This window comes from Clinocottus analis, unplaced genomic scaffold (assembly GCF_023055335.1).
Source record: "Clinocottus analis isolate CAN_PGR_092001 unplaced genomic scaffold, fCliAna1.0.p SCAF_9, whole genome shotgun sequence".
Classification (NCBI taxonomy): domain Eukaryota; kingdom Metazoa; phylum Chordata; class Actinopteri; order Perciformes; family Cottidae; genus Clinocottus; species Clinocottus analis.
In genome coordinates, this window is record NW_027176251.1 from 19,310,967 (window position 1) to 19,332,493 (window position 21,527).

Genomic DNA, 21,527 nt, shown 5'->3' on the forward strand with positions numbered 1-21,527 from the left:
GATGCTTTAATCACATCTGCACTGTTGCTCTTGATGTCTTCACAGTTTCTGGTACTGGCTCAGGTGTGTGTGTGTGTGTGTGTGTGTGTGTGTGTGTGTGTGTGTGTGTGTGTGTGTGTGTCTTTGCACTGAGTGCTGAGTCCTCTTTAATGCCTGTCAATTTCAATCCTCATCAGGGTGATCTTTGAGGATTTGACCGTTAATCTTTTCATTAGGCACAGATGTGTCCACAACGACAGCTTGTTGTCATCAAAGAGCATTTTATATATATGAATAGAAGTGTTTATGTCCACGGCCTTTCTCCTTATGGTTTAGGCATTTGTTTTGTTCCTTGCTCGAGGGGAGGTCCCTCATATCAGACCGGCATCTCAAGCAGCTCAGGGAAGTTGTTTTCCCACATGAAAGGCGTGCTCTGCTGTTTCTGCCTCCACACCAGAGACAGCGGGATGTCTGCAGGTCGTGCGTCTGTCTGGTCCTGTCCATCCTCGTGAACTCTTTCTGATACAAACGTCCATTTTGCGCTCAAGGTTCCACTGATTAGAATGTGCAAAATCTAAGGTCACTGTGACCTTCACAAAACACGTTTTATTGCCACAACTCAATAATCCATATGCCAATCATCACAATTTCACACAAATGACTCGCATTTTGGACAGACATGGACGTAAATATGCAACGTGATGTAAGGTGGTCATTTCAGTTTCTGAGTTAAAGTGGACATTTTTTTGTGGAGGGTTTGCTTATCCAGGGCTTCAGTGATGAAGGGAAACCGGGGACCTAATTTGCCTAAGCATGCGTAGAAACGCAGACGTATCATCTTATTTGACTCACATTACATGCATTCTTCTTCGTCATCCCTGTCAAAATGATTTAATTTGACCGGCAACCGTTTTGGTTGGAGATTGGGGTGTGTCATTCTAGTAGCAGGCATCGGGGATCTGGTTTACTCTCCTCTCACTCAAGCACACTTATTTAGTACTTCACACCCGCAGATTTGTTTTATTTTTCAAACTTCAGCCCCGACTGACTGCATTGACATCACTTGAGGAAATGTATCAGACTTACCACAGCTCTCTCCTCGCCCTCCCTCCTTTCCTGGGAGAAAGGTAGCAAGAACTAAGAAGAATCAAAAAACAGCGCTGCTTTTGTTTTTATCTTGATTCCGTATTGAAATGTAAAAATAAGCAAATGCTACACAGATGAGTTACTTCAACCGTGTTAATATTTTTATTGAAATCCTCATTAAACCCTGACGGCAATCAATTAATCTGTGGCTGTTGCAGGACTGAAATAAGCCCGTCGCATCATTTAATTTGGCCAGAGCGTAACCAGTCTGCCTGCACGTATTCTGCCCGTGCACTAATGGCCTGTCCCCAAAGTCCTCCACAAGCTGCCGACAGTACCAATAATACACATGTTTGTTGTTTGTGTCACTATAATAATCATTTTGGGGGAGTGTCTTTGAAGGGAGACGTTCTTACTAGGTTGAGCATCTTTTAGAAGCAGCGCTGCTAGCTGCTGTCATTGGAGGAGAGTTGGCTACTGTGGGCTCGGTAGTTGGGTTGGATCATTTGTAACAGCTAACCGAACTCTTGCTAGTTCGTCAAGATTACCAACCGTGTCCTGAAACCATAGAAACAACGTTAAATCCTTTTCCTGTTCATGGTGGTTGTCCCACCACCACCTGGTAATCAGCTCAGTTAATGTGTCTAATGTGTAGCCCCTGTTCACACTAGGTCTCAAATAGGTCAAATCCCCATTTCTACCTCCACACTCCACACCTCGGACTATCTGTGAATGGCTTTGTGTTTCAGGTTAACCGCACACTGACTTCTACACGGTGATAAAGCAGAGAGAAAATAATGAACACGTGTGGATGTGAGGGAAGTCAGTGAAATAGTGGATAATAGAGTGTGAGGTATGTGGAATAAAACAGTAGAAGAAATGGCTCAAGCAAGCAAAAAGAGGTTGCGGGTGCTGCCAGGGAAGAGAGAGGGCCACACTGGAAGCTGGGGTCTCTATACCCTGGTGATCCAGATTTGGCTTAGGGACTGCAGTCAGGCTCGTTTGATGCCTTTTAATGAACACAAGACAGGTAAACCACATTTAACTTCTGCAGCACACACACAGGCAGAGTAAGCAGAGAGAACATGATGCTTGGGCGTACTTTGGATGGAGGGAGGCAGCTGTTGGTCTCGTCTTGAGAAGTCGGTTCCTACTGTGAATCGGACCACATCACCCCAGGGGTCTGTTCCTCCACACTCGTTATCGACCAGTTGTTCTCAGGCTCCGGTAAATCTTTATACTGTTTTGATTGCTATTCAATCTGTGTTGTCACTAGTCGAAAAACATCTTCTCCGAAAAGTTTACAATATTTGTCTTTGGACTCTGTGATCTGGATTGTGAAGTAAAGGTTGTTTAACCAGCACGGTCTAAGAAAAATAGGTTTTCTGTTTCACCGCTTGTGTGAACTTGAAGGCTCCCGCCTTGATCCAGATTCTGGTGCCAATACCTAAACGACACAACCTGTTTTCTGCTGGTTGAAAACATTCTGGCATTTAAAGTAGGTTGTGGTTAATACAGTTCAAGTAAACAGCTTGTGACGGCAGCACTTGTGGATATTCACCATTATGGGCGGAGGTGTAAAACTCTGCCATGTTGTTACACAGCCACTACATGTCTTCCCCTTAGCCATTGGGTTGGGTCTGCACATTCATCACATTATTATGGTATGGTTACAATCTGTTATAATGAGGACTGTTGGCAATCCAGGTTCACAGGACAGTAGAAAAGGACTAAGTCATCGTTGAGATAAATATATAAAAAGGATAAATCAGTTTTGGGACCAATTTCAACATTTTCGTATTGCATGGTTTTCCATTGATTGGGATCATTTCGGATGCGTATGTATATAATTGGATGCATCTGTCTCTAAGGAGCTCATTTCCTGGAAAGGACACGTACTAATGTATGTCACAGGAAGCTGTTTGAGTCATTGATGGTGGTGGACAGATACCAGTTATGTGCTGTCGATCACACATGCAGCCATAACTGAATTCCTGTCCTCGCTTCTCTCTGCAAAGCTTTCAACTTAAACAATCTGAATGGGAGATGAAGTAAACTCTCTGAGGCTCCATCTCTGTCTTCCCTCACTGTCTAACAGGCTTATCTCTTTTTCTCCCCGAGTTTCTCCCTGGCTCTCCAGCAGTTTTCCCTTCATCTTTCAAAGTCCCTGTGTAACTGATATAGATTGATATGGAACCTCTTCTGCTGAGCGATGTGAATTAGCCTCAGTCAAGCAGCGGCTCTATTCATTAACTTAAGCCTGGGCAACTCTGGAACAAAGTGCCTCACTCCTCTAAAGCGCCGGCACACAATGCCTAATAAGTCTTTATGTGCTATTAGAAAGGCTTTGAAATGCAGGCTGAAAAGTCTGACACCCCCCTCCTCCTTTTTCCGTGTACACTGAGTGCCGATTGTCATTTATTGAAAGCTGTAATAGGAAACAGGGCTGTGCGAGCCTCTGTACGCCTTTTAATAGCTCTTTGAAACATTAAAAGTGAGGAATTTATTAGGGTGCTTTTTAACTAATGAATCAGGGCTCAGCATCCCACGCTTACCTCTGTGGTAAAAGCCTTCCTAATTTACCCGAATAAATCTGTTACTCTGTGTGTGCGTGTGTGTTCTGTGTGTGTGTGTGTGTGTGTGTGTGTGTGTGTGTGTGTGTGTGTGTGTGTGTGTGTGTGTGTGTGTGTCAGAGCAAGTGCCAGACGTCAGTAGTACTGAAAACGTACACTACCACTGGGACAATGCTGATGCTTCCTCGTATTAGCAAAAAGCAGAACGGACACTCAAACTCAAATATAGACAGAAGCCGTAATTCACCCACAACTAAACTATGAATTGATCCACTCTCGCCGCTAACACGTTCAGAGAAACGACACATCCCCACAGGAGCAGCCTGTCGAGGGAGAGGGATTAAGGGACGCAGGAAGCGTCGCTCTTGAGCTGCTGCAGGAGAGCCTCAGTGGGCGTGGGCGGGTTGAAAGGTATAAGTAATGAATGAGTCTTCCTTCCCAATTTGTACTGTATATGTCTCGGCGGCTGCTCGACACTTAATTATCAGGCTTACTGCACAGTTTTCTCAACAGAAATGGTGTTTTTGTGATTTACTAATAATATCTGTTGCCTCTGCCGTTCTTTTGGCTGTGTTGTTGTTGTCAACGACACCAAACACTGCAAAAAAAAGCAAAAAAGAAGGGCCGACTACAAGATTATGCCCAGTAAGCTACCGAACAGCTTTTAATGTGAAACACGTTCAAGAAGTGTTGAGTTTCACTAAAAACAGAAGTAGAACTGGCTGCAGTTTGAGAGTGAGAACAAGTCAAGTACATTTTATTTATACAGCCCGATTTGCTTCAAGTGCCTTTACAATCTGTGCCACATATGATGCCCTCTGACCTTTGACCCTCAGTTCGAATAATAAGTGGAAAAAAATTTATCTGCCTCTTACTCTAGATTAGTTAAATGACCCCAGTATAGCCTTGATAATAATTATCATAATAATAAAAAGGTATTTGCAGCATCATACATTATTTTTAACCTATTCTTTTCCATTTAAATGACTTAAAGACACATGGACATTTTCATATGATTCCTGAAAAAATAGAAAGTCTTGAGGTAGCACTTGCAATTATAACATACACACAACCAATCAGCTATTTATGAGCACAAACATGTTGTAAAAGACCAATTATCAAAGCCTATCAAGTCGTGATAAGCGGGTTAGGATTTATTGATATCCGCCACACCATGAAAGCCACATGGTGCAACACCCCCACTTGCAGAAAGAAGCGTTCATCAACTCGTCCCGACCCGCAAACCACCAACTTAATGCAGTTCCAGATGTCAGGACGGAGGTCACAGACCGAGAGATGCAGGGCTCTCCAAAGGCCACGCCGCTCCTCAAAGCTTCTCCCGCAATGGTGGGAAGACCTAGCTAAATCATTTCATTGTTCTTTATTGTTGAATATCAGCAAAACAAGTTACCTTTCATGACAAGAGATAACCTCTTCTCTCTCTTACACATCCCTGCTGCCCCCAATTATAATGGCTGATGAAGAGGCCCTTTTCTTCTTGTTGAAGTGACATCAGCGATTTTCCGACCAATAACAATTTGGTTAGACAAGAACATAATGACCAAGTGCTTTGAGCAGAGGGAAAGCTCTAAATGTGAAACTTTGTCCAGGAAGTGTTTACATTAGTTCTCTGAAAAGGTCTGGGTCTCCTGTTTTAAGAACATATAGGATGGGATTGCAGTAAAAAATAATAATTAAGCTTCCCATCTTTCCCTTCTTAACGCCTATCTTACACACCAGTTACGTTGTAAGCTTGATATGTCCATTCATGAGGGACAGAAGCTCTCAGCTGACGCCAGCAGATGAGCAGGCCTGCTTCTGTTGTCGCTGCAGTGTGTTCCGCCATCAAAACCCTCACTCGGCATGCTTTGATTCTCCAGGCTGTTGACAGCTTGCCCTCTCCTTTTCCTGTGCAGGAAGCAGCCAGTGTATGAGCACAGACCTGCAAACATGAGGCAGAACTGAACAGCTCTCCATCCATAATTAATCCACCTTAATTGCATTTCCTAATCCAGTTTTGATGTGGTTCCCCGACAGCACACAACTGTGGCTCTGTGTGTTTGCTTAGACTTGCTAAGCAGGAGCTGCAAGTCTTCAAGGCTTCTTTGAAGGATTCCAGCGTTCACGACTTTTACAATCCTCTCTGATGACGAGACAGAACACGAGGGTGGATCACCTTAAACATTGGCCTATTGTCTGTCAGCCACTGGAAACGGTGTGTGCATTCAGCTTCTTTTTGTCTATGATTAAATTAGTCACATTAGGTTTTTACCTTATTTGTTAGTGCCCAATCTTAATTTATTTTTTTCATTACATTTGAGTCTGTTGAATATTGTAGATTTAGTCTCATCACAAGAAAGAGACTAAATGTCGTCAAATCAAATAGATTATGTATATATAAAATAATATTTAGATTAACATTTGCCAGGGTTTTGTCGAGTGGTAAAATCTTCGTAGTGACCTTTATTAGGCAGCCTGAAAGTTTCATATTCATTTTTTTCAGGTTTTCCTCTGTGTAATACGATTGTTACACTAATTAAAATGCATCCATGTGAAGAAAATGGAACCAAGTGAAACAAATCCTCAAGTGTGGGATGAAACGGCGTTGCCCACAAATCTGCTAAAGTAAGCGCTATAACAAGGACATTTCTATCTCTGCCTGCATTCTTCACCAGTGCTTTTGCCTCAGGTCAAGTTCCAAATGTTTGGCGTCCGATTCAAATAAATCTTCTAAAAAAAACGAACATCAAATGAACACACTAATGGCCTCTCAGCAGCCTGTGGGTCAATCAGCTGTTGCAACAGATTGTTTAGGATGCCTCAGAGTTATCAAAAAAAAAGTTGTATCTCTCGTACATGGTGATGTTATATATGAATGTGCGATATTAAAAGTCGGCACCCACCGATCTTACTTTGTCTACTTTAATAGCGATGCCTTGTCTTTGGGTATCAGCTGGTACTGAGTACCAATCTGATACATATCAGCATGCCTCACTGTGGAATCATTATTGAGTAACATAATACAAATTATTTAGTAAAATAATGATACCAGCTCATTGTCAACATTACCCGATCCAGTCAGTATCGCACCAATAACCAATATTGTATCTATTGTAATTATACGCTCCATAATAATCCCTAATCTATAATAACCGGGTAATTAATAAGCATAATGAAAAGGGACCGTCCAAGCTCTGTTATCTCGTGCAAGACTGCTTAGTATTTTGCAAATGCAAAAAATCTTTAATATAAAGGTCCAAAACATGAGAACAAAAATTTTCTAATAAAGGGAGTTAATCAATCAATCGATGGATGGATGGACAAATATCAAAAGTAAATCATTAACGCCTAATTAATTTCATTTTCAAGCTTTGAGTGCAATTTAAATAGTAAAAGCCACAACTATATTGTATTTAACTGTCCTATTATATTTGAACGTTGCATTATTAACATCGGGTAGGAAGTGAAAGTGTCGCTGGCAAATGTAATTAGCTGCTGCTAATTAAGATGTTAATTATGACGATTGGTTGAAGCGCAAAACAATACTCTTGGTTGATGTATAGTTTATTAGCTGCTGCAGGCTGTTGTGTTCTGTAGGCTCAACCAAGGATGTTGTTCTTGACATTTCTTTATTTCATTATTTTTCAGCCGAAATTATAATTTTTACGAGCTTTAGGGCATGAACGGTCTTTAAAAAAAAAAAAAAAGATATTCTTCTGAAGGCTTCACAGTATAATGTAATGGGAAAAGTACTGCAACCTCTTCATGCACGCACATATTTGATGAAGCGCCTAGAGACCACGAGATTGCAGCCTCATCCCAGTAAACAGTAACTGTCTGCCAATGGTGATACGAATGGAGTATAGAATTTCAACAACATCTGCATTATAAACACACACGTTGTCACTGTCGGCTAATTGAACAATAAGAACGTAGTCTGTTGTCCATCAGTAGTTCTGTGAGCGCTGTCCATTGGAACCAAGTCATCTATGATGGGATATTATGGCAGGAGAACTAGCAGCTAGCACCAGGAACAGATGGTTATCTTTGGGTACCTAGCTAGTTGGACAGTACAATAACATTAGCTCAGGCTAAGTTCATAAACAGCAATAGACTGTTGTTGACCAAGTAGAGCACAAATTGCAATAGCCAGAGATGCTCTAGAACTACAAGAAGACACAGTTCCCTTCTCTTATACGTGTTTATTTTGAACATACATATTTAGACAGTGGCAATGTGTATATTCATACTGCAAATATTGATGCCATTCTATACTTCATTCATATCACAGATGGGAGTCAGTTACTGTTTACTATGATGATGCTGCGACCTCGTGGTATATATCTATATATATATATATATATATATATATATATATATATATATATATATATATATATACACACATATAAAATGAGGTATTAAAAAAAACACAGATATACAGTTACAGTAACATAGCATTATTAATTATTATCTAATTAGTAGTATGTGAGCTGCAGGGTGGGCCGTACCACGTTTGTTGGAGGTTTCGGGGTCCCGATGCTTTTGCTGCCTCTTCAGCAGGTGCCTCTGGATGAAATGATGGATTACCTCCCTCTTTGCTATCTCCATCCCTCCTCCCAACTCCCTCTCTTCCTTTTTTGAGCCTTCTTCCTCCTGCTGCTGATGCTCTGTTGGGAAATGAATGGGCCTCCTGTTTGCTGCATCTGCATCTCACTCTGTCAACCCGCCCCCCACCCCCCTCCCACCCGTGCATCTGGTGCGAAGGGTTGGTGGGCATGTGTGTGCTCAGCGTGCACGTGGATCCATAGGATTGGCTCTGGGATTTATAGTGCGGATGTTTGTGCGTACGTACGTGTGTGTTTGGCCAGGTCATTTAGTACTCTGCATGCAGGCTTGGAGCAGGCTGATAAGCTGTTTGCAAAAACTGGCAATTAAAAGTTGATCAGGCTGTCAATTCAAATGGAATGAAATGGAACCAGAAAGTAATTAAAAGGATGGCATCAAAATGACAACAATTATATCTCTTAGCTTCCCATTACCGATTCACAGAGGAATTTAATTAGTTTAGGAGCTCATATAGTGACTCATACAGTAAACACACAATAACAGAAAATAGCAGCCACCACACAGAAACTGGTGGCTGCTCACACAGACTGGCTGTATCTGATTCACCATTAAACCTACAAACTGGGAGGCCAATGGATTTGGACAACACTGGTGTTTAGCTGTTACTGTTGAATCATTAGTGCGATCTATGTGGGCCCAATTAGTGTGTTTAAAGTGCCTGGTGGATTGGGGGGATACTCCCAGTCCTCCCAGTTGGCCCATATGGCCGTAGGCTGTGTATCCGCTGTGTTAATGAGCCTGTCAGCTTCCATCCCACTCGGCGTTGGCCCAAGATGGGCTGATGGGCAGATCTTCTTATCTCTACAGTTTGTACTGCTTTCACTTTATAGACAGTCTACAAAGCCAACTCACTCTGTCTGCTGCGTGTATTTGTTTTCTCCAGAAACACTCAATCTTCTCATATGCAGCCACAGATCGCTCATGGCACGGGTATCTTCATAGTCCAGGAACTGTTATGTAGCAAGTCCTGCTTGGAGCCAGCTGGGTTTTAGAGATTGGTTCTGCCCCAGACTCCAACAGCTGCTCTCATTAAAAACTTTATTTAACTCGGCTGCTGAAAGGTTGACCACAGATGTGTATGGTCCTATAATAGCCAGCTGGGCTCTGCAGAGCTTTTGCTCCGTGTTTTAAATGCCGGGGCCTCGCTATAAATGGGGGGATGCTTTCGGCTGCAGGCAGCCAGGAACATTCAGCTGCAATGATGTGGATTGATTTGCAATAAAGCAGCAAGTTGTTTGTCATAACCGGTCCTTGTTGTTGTGGGTTCTGAAGACGAGCTTCAGAGATCTGATTGTGAGAAAACACAAAGCTGCTGGAGTCGTATACTCGAGAGCTGTATCGGGAGAAAAGAGAACAATGAGCCTGTTGGCGCTGGATGTGTTTTCTTTGAATCGCTACTCGATAAAGTATTCTCATCTCCTGTCAACGTAATTCACAACGTCTCATGACATCAGCAAACAACACCCTCAGGATTTAGCATCAAGGTCAGCTCCTTTCACACAGTCTCCACAAAAACACAAGGAACACACAATTATTGTAATGTTCTTGATATAAATATACATGTTAATGCATTTTAACCTCTGTATGGCAATTCTGGCCATTATAGATATGTTAGATTAGATGTGATTGCTGATTATTGAAGTCTGCATGATCACAGCTATATGTTGTATGTCTCCCTAAGCCGACAATGACGTCACTTTCCCTCTGTGTGTGTGTGTGTGTGTGTGTGTGTGTGTGTGTGTGTGTGTGTGTGTGTGTGTGTGTGTGTGTGTGTGTGTGGTGCTATCAGAGCTTATCAGAGCTGTGCTTTGCTGACATAGCTGTTAGCACTGTTAGCCACAAGCTGCCGGCGTCGAGACGTCGAGAGGCGTGGAGAGGGAATCAAATGATCCCAATCTCGTATGCTGCAGATATTTGTTAAAGATTTGTTAAATGTTTGGGAAAGGTCTTTCTGAATACCAATTTTAGAGGCAATAGACGTTTGCTTGTGTTTCCAAACCAATTGTCAATTATTTGTTTTGTTTTTTGTCAGTAATAATCTCTGGAATACTGCATTTTATTAAGGCTTGTGTTTTATAGGCGCCCTGCTCGTCCATGAAACACAGCATCTCTAGTGTGCTGCTGGTCAGAAGTCTTTGTTTCCCGTCTCTTTCTCCTTCACTGTCCTCTCTCTCTCTCTGCTGTCTGCAATCACATCAAGGCATGCAATACCCTTCAAACTGTTCTTTCATTCATGACTGTTCTAAACAGTGTGCTCATCAAATTGCTGTGGTCTCGGAACACGGCAACATTGCTGAAAAGAAAGCCCCAACAAGTCGAGAAACGCGAGCAATCGCATGATCTAACTGGTTCGTAGCAGTTTATCCACATTATCTAAAGCACTTTATCTGGAGATTCAGCTGAAAGTGAGTGCAGCTAAAGTGCTTCTAACAACCCCTCGTTGCAGGTACAGTACACCAGGTTGAAGTACAAGCGGGAAGTGGCTCTGTAAACTGATGGGTGTTTACAGCAGACCATTTGGGAAAGAATGTGGCCGCTTGTTTTCTTTTCTTCTAAATATGTTTTTCTAACCTCGTCTGATTGTCGACCTATCAGACTTTTTTGCGCGTGCCCTCCATTCATAGTCTGACTATGCGGATATGGGAAAACCAAGCAGGTGTTAGGTTGGTGGTGCATTTTGGGAGTCAGTTTAGTTTGGTTACTACCGCAATTGATTCTTGAAACATACTACTCCCTTCATCTCCTTAGTTGAGGAAAGTTTGAAATGAAAAAAAAACCCTTTATTTTTGTGTTTTACTTATTTGTGTGTGCTTTTTGAATATGTCACACGGCATTCTGCCAAACCTTTCCTCAGCACCGACACAGGGCTGTGGACTGAGCTCCTCCTGTGTGAGACTAACCCGTTCCAGAATATCCGCCATGATGGAGCTTCAAAACTAAAACTCAGATTGTAAGATATTGTAGTTGTCTTTAAATGAATGACAACTTTAAGTTAGATGAAAGCATTTTTGCTCTAACTTTGTTCCATTCTCTTTTTAAAAAACCCTTCAGTGTAAATTCTACTGAATTCCTTTCACGAAATATCACCATAAATGTAGTCATTATTGTCACAATATACACAAATACAGAAGGCTCATCATTATTGTTTTTACTGATTTACATTGAGGTTGCATGTCCCCAGGAGTAGACGGTTGTCTCCTCCTGTAAACAGGTTAGCAATGACAGCTCAGGATCTGCCCTCGCTTAACAAGTGAGAGGGAGATGGTGAGAAACAGTGGAGGACATGCGCAGTGTGCTGATGATTAGCCAAGTCCTTCCCTGCCATTAAAAGAGAATATGCTGCAAATTGTATTTTCATAATGTGATATTCACCTGGATTTGGCATTCTTTTTTACAAAACAACTTTTTACATTCAAAATACATACAAATTTATTCCCAATATTTTGTATTTCTAGGTAAAAAAACAATAACGAGCCTCATTTACCTGCCCCACATAGTGTCCAGGCCTTGAGTGGCCCAAGGTGCTCCTATCGCTGCTACCAGCAGATCCCTTGGACCGTTGATGAGCAAGATGTGCGCCAAGCAGGGTTGTACCTCAATGTGAACACCTGCATCACGCCCATTGCAGTACAGTAACTTCCTCCCCACAACACTGACATCACGCCCTCGAGAAAAGTTTTGGCAGCCACAGCTGGATCTCCAATTGCAGGATGTGTGTGCATATATTAGCATAACAATGAAGCCAGAGCGGTTTAAAGGAGAGAATAAAAAAAAAAGCACTGAAGATTTCCAAAGATCATTAAATGATGGCAACTTTCTATTTACAACATGTATGCTTTACCTCAAGGTGAATACCGGGGCAGGCATACATTTACATGAATTAGCATGTTTAAGGAGTGTGGGGACACTGGCTTTTCGTTACAAACAGACAAAGTCGATAAATCAAAATGAGGGCCAGCCGCTCAAGTGATTGTTGTGCCTGTCTGGTCACAGGACTGAGTGTGCGGAAGCCTCGCAAATACGGTGGAGCTCAGTGGTCCATAATTCAGAAATGAATATTTATAAGTAGGAACTCAGTGGACTTGGCCTTGGGGGAAATAATTGGGTAGACTGGATTCCCATTCGTGTTCAGAGAGAGTAGAAGAAGCCCTGCAGTCATTATGAGGAGCGTGCGCTTCACTGACATCCGTACTGTACCTTAACTTGTTCAGTTATGGAAGAAGTAAGGTTGGTGGTGGAGTGGGTGTAGAGTTTGAGAAATGTTGAGACCTATCGGATTTTTCAAAGTTTTGAGCTTGACTGTGTTCCATCTGCAAGCAGCTGATTTCTGGCCAGCTGTAGCTCCAAATACATCAGTTGAGTAAATGAGCCATCTATAACTAATTACATGGCATCAATCATAAAAAGAAGAAACTCTGGACTAACTTTTTCCACTCTGAGCTCACATAAAATGTAAAGAGGACCAGTCCAAGTTTAGCACCGCGTCTTAAATCAACTGTATTTGATTAGGAGGAGGACACGTATCATGTAACTATCCTCTCTTGGTAATCTCTTAGCTGTGGGACTCATTTCGGAGGCTTGCATCACAGACTGTAAATAAGAAGTGGACGTCTTCACCGTGATGTCACATATTGATTTGTAGTCTATGGTGTTGAAGCCTCGTGTTCTGAATTTTTGCCCATTGCCTTCTTTGGTTTTTGGCCGTCGGCGTCTTGTTTCTTTGCAACCGTGACACACGAAGCTGCAGCCAAATGCTGAACAAGATATTTTCTGTGAAAGGCCCAAAGTTCTAAGAATAAAACATAGAAAACTCCCAGACTTTTCAATGCCATAGTAGAGACCTGACAATCACAAGCTAGCCCCGCCCTGAAGCATACCCTGCTTTATGATCTCTTTGACTCTAAAAGGACCATCGTTTACTAAGTTATCAAGCTGTATTGAAGAAGACTAGAAGCTAAAGCTTGGGACCATCATTACTTTCTCATTGACTTCTATACAACCAGAGAAGTCGCCCCTTGGTGGACACTACAGACAATGCAGCTTTCAGACACTTCCACTCCTGGCTTCACTTCTTGGACAGCAGATGAATCCCTGTCCACGTCTAGTTGCTCCCAGCTAACACTAACGTGTAGTGATCAACATTTATCAAGGTGGAAACATAGAAATGCAACTTAATGGCTGCAATTCAGGAGCGCCGAACATGACAAGAACTCTCAATTTACCCGTGCCGTAAGCACTGGTGTAATCATTTTGGTCCGAGCTGTTTGAATATATCCTTTCAGATAATATTTGTACAGAGCTTTCAATGGCTGTAATCAACTTCTTGTCATTTTGCATTTGCCAATGGAGCTGTTGTCTAGGCAGGGACATCAGAAGCCCACCACATGCGCATGGAGCCAACTGCTTGTTGACCGAGCACTTTCTATAGGAAATAAGCTGAATTACTGGCAGTGGATATTGCTGGTAATCAGCAGTCAAAACAGCCAAACTGCCGCCTTGTATACATCAGTGGGTGTTCCAAGCTGCTCATCAGAAGCCCTCCGGCCCCTCGCACCACCTAGCTGCAACTACAGCCGCCCTGCACTCCTTCCAGCTTAAGTGGACTCTAATAAAGTTGCTCTTTGATGCATTAATAACCTCTTTCCCCGACTGGGCTGTGGGGCCAGCTTCCGAACAGCACCCCGCATATCCTCGGCTGACATGCACTCTTTAATTATTTCTTTCTATGAGTGTTGGAGCGAAACGAGAGAAGGAGGAAAGTGATGACATACTTCTAATGAATCCTTGAATAAATAATACTGCTGTATAAGCTTAAGGCATCCACAACCAGCTTTACTGGGGAGAGAGGTGGAAGCAGAGAAAGGGCACACTGATGGAGAAGACATCAAAAATAGATATGGAGATGAAGAGCACACCTAGAACTGCAGTGACCTCTAGTGTATGAGAAGCTTTCCGCCCCGCTAGTTTTTCCACAGCGCGGTACGTTTCACTAATTCGGGATTCAAAGGTATCACACTGTCACGTGTTGTGGTGTTCATCAACGTCGCCCGGTTGAGTCGAAAGCTGCTCTGATGGAACACCAAAGGAGCACACGTAGATGACAAATGACAAATTCATTAACAAGATAAAGTCACACCCATATCTTCCCATTGAAGGAATGGATGGACCCATGTTTTGATTAATAGTTTATTTTCGCCAACATCTCAGAAATATAAGTCGAGCTTTTGGGGTTTTGCAAACCAGCTCCTCCTGTTACTCTTGCGCTTGAAGTATTTTTTGAAAGGCTTCACACAATCCCCTTCCCTCCATTTGTCGTGTTGAAATGGAGCAAGTGACTGTGTTTGACTGTGTCATCTGGCTCGTGCAAACACAGACGCTAGCTCACGTTTGTGGCGTCCACAGTCCTTTTATGTGTGTGCTTTAGAAGAGAGGAAATAAGGACGATAGAAATCACAAATGCGATGATCCATCAGAAGATTTTATGATAGACTTTCCACTTTCACTGCAAACAATCAGTTTGGGGGAGAAAAAAAACCCATGATTATTGGATGGACACTCGCAGTATAATCAGCAGCCGGATGCCTTTTTACAACAATGTTTCTGTGATTACTGAGAGTGAACACATAGCAGACTGTCCTCCACACCAGAGGAGCCGGCATGCTGCGAGCTGCAGGCAACACTGTCCTCTGATCAGTGAACGGTACTTGTATTTTATTTATATATTTTATATATCTGTTTAAATCCATAAATCCTGATTCAGAATGTGGGAACCTGAAGGAAAGAGCCATCATTGTGCTCCGAGCTGATGTTGCAGCGTTCCCCGGCTATGCCGAGAAGAGGATTTAATCATATCTGAATGAGGTGCTTTTGGACCGTGTCCATGATTCACCTGTGCAGTAGCTGGATGTTTTCGCTCTCCTGTGTGTGTGTGTGTGTGTGGCGGAGGGGCGTGGGGGGGGACTCCAACTGCCCTTCACAGTGGCCACTTCTCTACTTATCCGAGGCAGTGAGCGATTGAGGGTCATCAGCCACACTCTGTTGCCATAGTGAAGGCAGACGGAAAGGCTGCTTGACTGACAGCTGATCCCACCACACACATTTTCTCCTCCTCCACGCTTCCTGACACTCCTCTTCCCGTGCAGTCCCTTCAAACACGACGTCGCCGACACAATCTGTAACCGGTCGCCTGGCTGCCTTTCCTGTCAGCAGCCGGGGGGTCGAAAGCCTCTGCAGTGTGTTCCTGTCGCCAGCGGGGCGCTACTCGAGTCCCCCCAAAAGGTGACATCACCCCAAAGTTCCAAAGAGGGACTGCTCAGTTAATTTAATATTCATCGTGATCACAATTTTAGCTTTCGACTTTGATTTATTTGAAATTTAATTTCTGTATTTATGACATCATTTTCAATGACATACATTACATCACATTAAGGTGACGCTTTTATCCAAAGCGACTTACAATAAGTGTATTCAACTATGAGAACAAACTCAGAACAACAAGAATCTGGAAAGTACATGAAACAATGTGTTTTTTTCTCTTTTCTGACTCTGTAAATCGTCCATCACAAATGCAGCTGATTACAGATAGGATGTTCGTTGCAACTCTTTGTTCAATAAGTGCGTTGCGATGATGCGATAACTCGTCTTCATCCTTTGTTTGCTTTCACTGTTGTTTGCTCAGATCGCCCAGCTGGTGTTCAAGGGGATGAAGAGTCTGAACCGGATCCAGTCGCTAGTCTTTGAGACGGCCTACAACACCAACGAAAACCTCCTCATCTGCGCTCCGACTGGCGCTGGCAAGACAAACATCGCCATGCTGACGGTCCTTCACGAGATCCACCAGCACCTGCAGCCAGGGGGCGTCATCAAGAAGGATGAGTTCAAGGTCTGACGCCAACACACGTCCACACATTACAATCTTGGGGTTCAGAATAAGGGCATGCTTATTGCCGCCGCGGTTTGATTCCACGTAATAGCGCTCAGTCGTAGGACGTCTTTTACCCTGACTCGCTGTAACATGTCTGTCTGGCTGTCAGACGATGTTCGGTGTAATGTCTAGGAATGTCTGCAATAAGTGTTTAATATTTCCAGAGTTGCTCCACCCTTGAGCCTCTCAACATGCCTCATGGAGATTAAGCATGCTCCTTGCCGGGACTCACACACCCCATGCAGAGATTCAGATCTGATCCGGGGAGCTTTGGATGCTGGGATTTCAGGCAGCGTTCAGATGGGAGCTTTCTGATAGTTTAAGTCAAGGAGAGCTGGGTTTACTTGATTATATTTCCTCCATAAGGCTTTGTGTTCTGCTGATTGGTGCAGCCTGTTTGTCATTTATCCTCAGTGGTGATCTGTCACAGTAGCTTCTCTCTGTTTTTTTGGCGGACAAAATTATCTGAACTTATTGCCTCTTAACTGTGTGTGTGTGTGTGTGTCTGTGTGTGTGTGTGTGTCTGTGTGTGTGTGTGTGTGTGTGTGTGTGTGTGTGTGTGTGTGTGTGTGTGTGTGTGTGATGCATGGTGTTCCTACACATGAGGTACTTCTGAGATATCGGATGTACGGAGTCAGTGAACAGCATCATAGAGACTTTAACTAGCCCAGGAGGAGCAGGTCTGAGTCCTCATCCAGGACGGATCGGCGACACACTTCCATTTTACTCTTTGCTCCAGTTACACCAGCTGTCGAACATATTGTACGTTGTGATCAAGTGAACAGTGAGGGAGCTGTGGAGTGTTCCATCACCAAGTGATGGGTTTCCTGAGGATGTTATGGCTTTAGGTGCTTTTGATTGCCATCAATACTTAACAATACTCCTTGATTGATACGAGGCACACCAATCCTCAACGTGCCCTTTATTCCTCTCTCTTTTTGTCTTTCAAAGTAATCATGGCATCCTGTTAACTGATGAGAAACAGCGATTTATTGTGTTAGAGCTCCTAACCATTGGAAAACAACCAGCCTTCTCTTCCAGATGGAGGCTCATGTGGTGACGTAGTCATGCGATGCTATGGGATTAATCATCATCAGCAGACACAATAGTCACCTGTAGGGAGAGAAAAAGTTAGTTTTATTTTCAGGCAACGCTCAACAGATGAATAAAGTTAATTAAATATGACGAATGGCGAATAGGCAGGAGCTTATCGATGTCGCGAGGATCCTGTACCGTTCCATCCTGAGTTTCAGTAAATGATATTTTGTGTCTATTTGAATAAAATGGTGAAGTTTAAACTGTGTATGAACTTGTTGTTCACACTTGTAAGGCTGTGTTCTTCTCCAGTACGTCAACACCTCCACCCCGCTCTCTGCAGAGGTTTGACAGAACACCAGAAAACAATACTAAAACACACACAAACCATCAAAGGGAAGTGTTGCGCTGGTTTGATGCTATTTATTCATGAAGCCTCTTATCACTTTTAATGTTATGTATATTTCCCTAAATGGAAGTGAAGCAAATAGCATCCTTACAGTAGGTCTTAGAAGTTCATCCTCGTCAGGATTGTGTGGGTGTGGATGGAGAGCTGCTCAGCTGTCAAAGGGAAGGCTGAACTGATTTGAAAGTGTGCACTGTGCAGCTGTAATATAAAGGGAGGAAATATACTCCATATTAAAGGACTCAAGTTAAAGGCCATAAACTCCTGATTAAGAAAACCCGACCTTAAGTACCTCCATGTCACCCTCCTTCCTTTGGGTTCACTTCATGTTTGTCCATTCTTCATTCCAATTATCACACGGACTGTTTTCACTGGGAGTTTTTTTGTACAAGTTTATCCTGAATACTTGATCCTGAACAACAAAAGATGAAATCGGACAAAATTAAATACTGCAAGAATTGGTAAATATAATCTTAGATATGTGTGCAAAAAGTCAGCTATTGGCAGGTTAGTCTAAAAATATTAGTACGCCTTCATAAAGCCATCGTGTCAAATCCTAACGCGCACTCGGATAAATAATTCAGACATCCAAAAGTGCTTTGTTCTCTTTCATGAAGGCTCACACACAAACACACGCGCACACACACACACACACACACACACACACACACACACACACACACACACACACACACACACACGCACACACACATCCATCCGCTCACACACAGCGCTACACAGTTCCAGCTAGTGACGATAGCCACTTTTCATACATCACTATTAAACTTTACCCATCCAAGTCGCTGGCATCATATTTCTCAATAAATTGCGATTCATGCTGGTTGCCAGGGAACAAATGATCCCGCCTCTGTTTGCTCATTTATCACTACGGTGTCCTTCCAGTCCTGCTCTCCTGGATCACCCCCCCCACCACCTCCACCTCCACCACCCAACCCCTACCCCCATCTTCTACCAGCCAGCCCTATCTGTTCTCTGTCCTCCAGTATTTATCTGTGTGTCCTTCTCCCTGTAGATCATATATGTGGCTCCCATGAAGGCCTTGGCAGCTGAGATGACGAGGTACTTCGGTAAGCGATTGGAGCCACTGGGCATCAGTGTTAAGGAACTCACTGGAGACATGCAGCTAACCAAAGGAGAGATCCTACGAACACAGGTACACACACACACACACACACACACACACACACACACACACACACACACACACACACAGAGTTGAAAACCAAGGGTACAACAAGCAGTGCCTGCTCCAGGTTCCCTCCGCTGCACACACATGTTCTCTAGCACCCCCAAGTGGATTTGCTTGTGACATTTATTGGAGCACTTCCATCAAGTATTCTCCAAAATACATCCATCACAATTCTGCCAATTACTTGTCACAAGTGTAATTCAACCAGATGCCTTATTTAATAGTTGTCAACTGCGGCATAGCTGTGGATTTACAGTTGCTTTCAAATAGAGAAGGAATGATAAAAGGTCCCGCTTTAAAAACTCTGCTTTTCCTGTTCTGGCTTCATGAGTAAAAGACAAGTCAAGGTTGCTTATCTTGCCCAATTTCACAAATTCATACAATTTGCCTCGAGGGGCTTTACCATCTGTACAGCATACAACACCGTCTGTACTTAGACCTTCGAGTTTTGATGAGGAAAAATCCATGAAAAAAACATTTCAATGTGGAAAAATGACTAAACGTCAAGACGATCAACCGAGGAGGAATACCTCGCCCAATGATAGACAAACCTGTAATAATTGTTGAGTCGACACAACAGACCAATGCTGTACAAATACAACATGGACAACCAGATGACAACAGTAGGTAGATTATAAACTTACAAGAACGCTTGGACCGTGCATGGCAGCGTGCCAAAACAAAACTTTGCGGTGCAGCTGGAGGACATCTTGTACGGTTCAGACTGCGTGATGATTTTCTGGAACACTTCAAAAGTAAAACAAAAGGGTTTTTGGATGAGCCAGTTTTAGATCACAGATCAAACCGAGAAGCAGGGCAAAAGCAGGACTGTTGAAGTAAATTTAGGCTACACCTCCACTGCCTTTATGGCTTTTCATTACACCATCTATCAAATGACAAACTCTGCCATGGAGAGCTGCCTCAGTCCCTCTGTATTTGCTGCAAGAAGGACACACAGAAGGATAACACACTAAACACAACAAAGTATGACTGGTCCTGCCATGTACTCATCAAATGTACTTCAGGGACAGGAGAGAGTCCTCCTGTGTCATAACTCAGACTACATTTAGTAGCTTACACTGCATCCTATAGATTTATTTTATATGGCTGCACAATTTATCTTTGTTTGTTGAGTAATAGTTTAGATTACAACACAGATCCGTCTGGATGGATAAAGACAGCTTTCAATTGACTAAATGTAATTTTTTAATGCTGCGAGAGAACCAATGTGAAGTTCTAAAGATGATTTTAAAATAACAATATATAAAATATATATTGATATGAAGTTATAACCGAATGCAAGTGAATGCTGGCAGCTGAAAATAAAAGTCCAAATATGTCGCGCTGCCATGCTGAAAAACCTGTAAGCTGAATTCAAAAAACAGGTAGAATTGGAGGCTGAACTGCGTTCCATAAATAATGTAAGAGCTGAAAAACGGAAACTAGAAAAGCTGGAAGCTAAACTGTTATTCTATCAAAGCTGGAGTGAATTGCCTGAAAAGACTGAACGTGCAACGCATTGAACAGGTAACAAAACAAAAAATAACAGTCATACAATACAAGCCAAATTTTTTAAAATCTGACTAGATTCGTCTACAATAAGTAGACAGTCTACAAAGTATATATATATATATATATATATATATATATATATATATATATATATATATATATATATATATATATATATATAATAGGTAGCTATATATATTGATATATTGGGCAATTGTGTTTTGACACAGTTTTGGCACAGTGTTGGCACAGTTTTGGTGACGCAGGAACCCTCCAGCCTCCCTCTTGTATTCTAGTATGTTTTTCAAAAATGGGTAGATAAGTTGACTCCCCTAAATTGTACAGATGTTCCAACACAAGTTATTGTTCAGCAAGCCCATCCTGTGGAGCTCAGAAGGAGCCAAATAAAACGATGAGCTCACACTGAGTAAATGTGTCCCCAAGGCTCCATTGTAAACTGTATGTCGTGGTATTTGAAAGTGATTTTGTCACCATCGCTCATTAGCTCATTCTGCCTAATAATTCTCCACTTTTTACAGATAACTTTCCTGTGTGCCGTATGAGTTGAAATTGTTAAATAAATTCCTAAATAATTCAAAGTTAAGATAAAGAAAGTATAAAAGAGGGAACACATCTCCACGCTTAAGTAAAGTTACAAGCACACGCTGTTTCTCATGTTGGCTTTTCCTCGCCGACCACAGCAGTTCCTTCTCTGGCTGTGGTGGTGGTCTCTGGTTGGTGGTGGGACATTCAGTGTGGGTCACCTGTCCAGGGTCACAGGGGGGTCAGAGTTCAGCTGTCAAACATTTCTTCACTGGCTTCTTTATTGGTGCATCTGAAGTGGATCATGAGACAGTTGTTGATTCATTTTGCCAGACGATGCAATACAGTGAGTGAGTCATCTATTTAGTACTCTATTTTGTTCTCTTCATATGTTTTGTCATTATTCTGGTCCCATATTTAAAATGGTATGTCCTCAAAGGCCCTGTCTTTTTAAAACTGTATGTGGAACATTTTGCAGGCCCAAGGTGTGGGACATGGGTTTCCTTTTGTCAATCCTGAAATAAGTTATTCGTCATTTAGCTCTGTGATTTTATTCAAATTATTCAGCAGGTGGGGAAAGTAAGCGGGAGCCAGCCGTATGAACGACGTCTGTCACTGAGCCCGTGTGAG

General features: G+C 42.6%; 1 protein-coding gene across 2 annotated transcripts in view; it reads left to right on the plus strand.

Moving 5' to 3' along the window:
• The window catches only part of ascc3 (activating signal cointegrator 1 complex subunit 3), a 140,706-nt gene that overhangs the window by 36,525 nt on the left and 82,654 nt on the right, over window positions 1–21,527 (plus strand). For both annotated transcript variants that reach the window (XM_068569664.1, XM_068569663.1), the window contains exons 9-10: window positions 15,946–16,149; window positions 18,666–18,806. In XM_068569664.1, coding sequence (XP_068425765.1) covers window positions 15,946–16,149; window positions 18,666–18,806 — 345 coding nt within the window. The remainder of the gene's footprint in view (window positions 1–15,945; window positions 16,150–18,665; window positions 18,807–21,527) is intronic.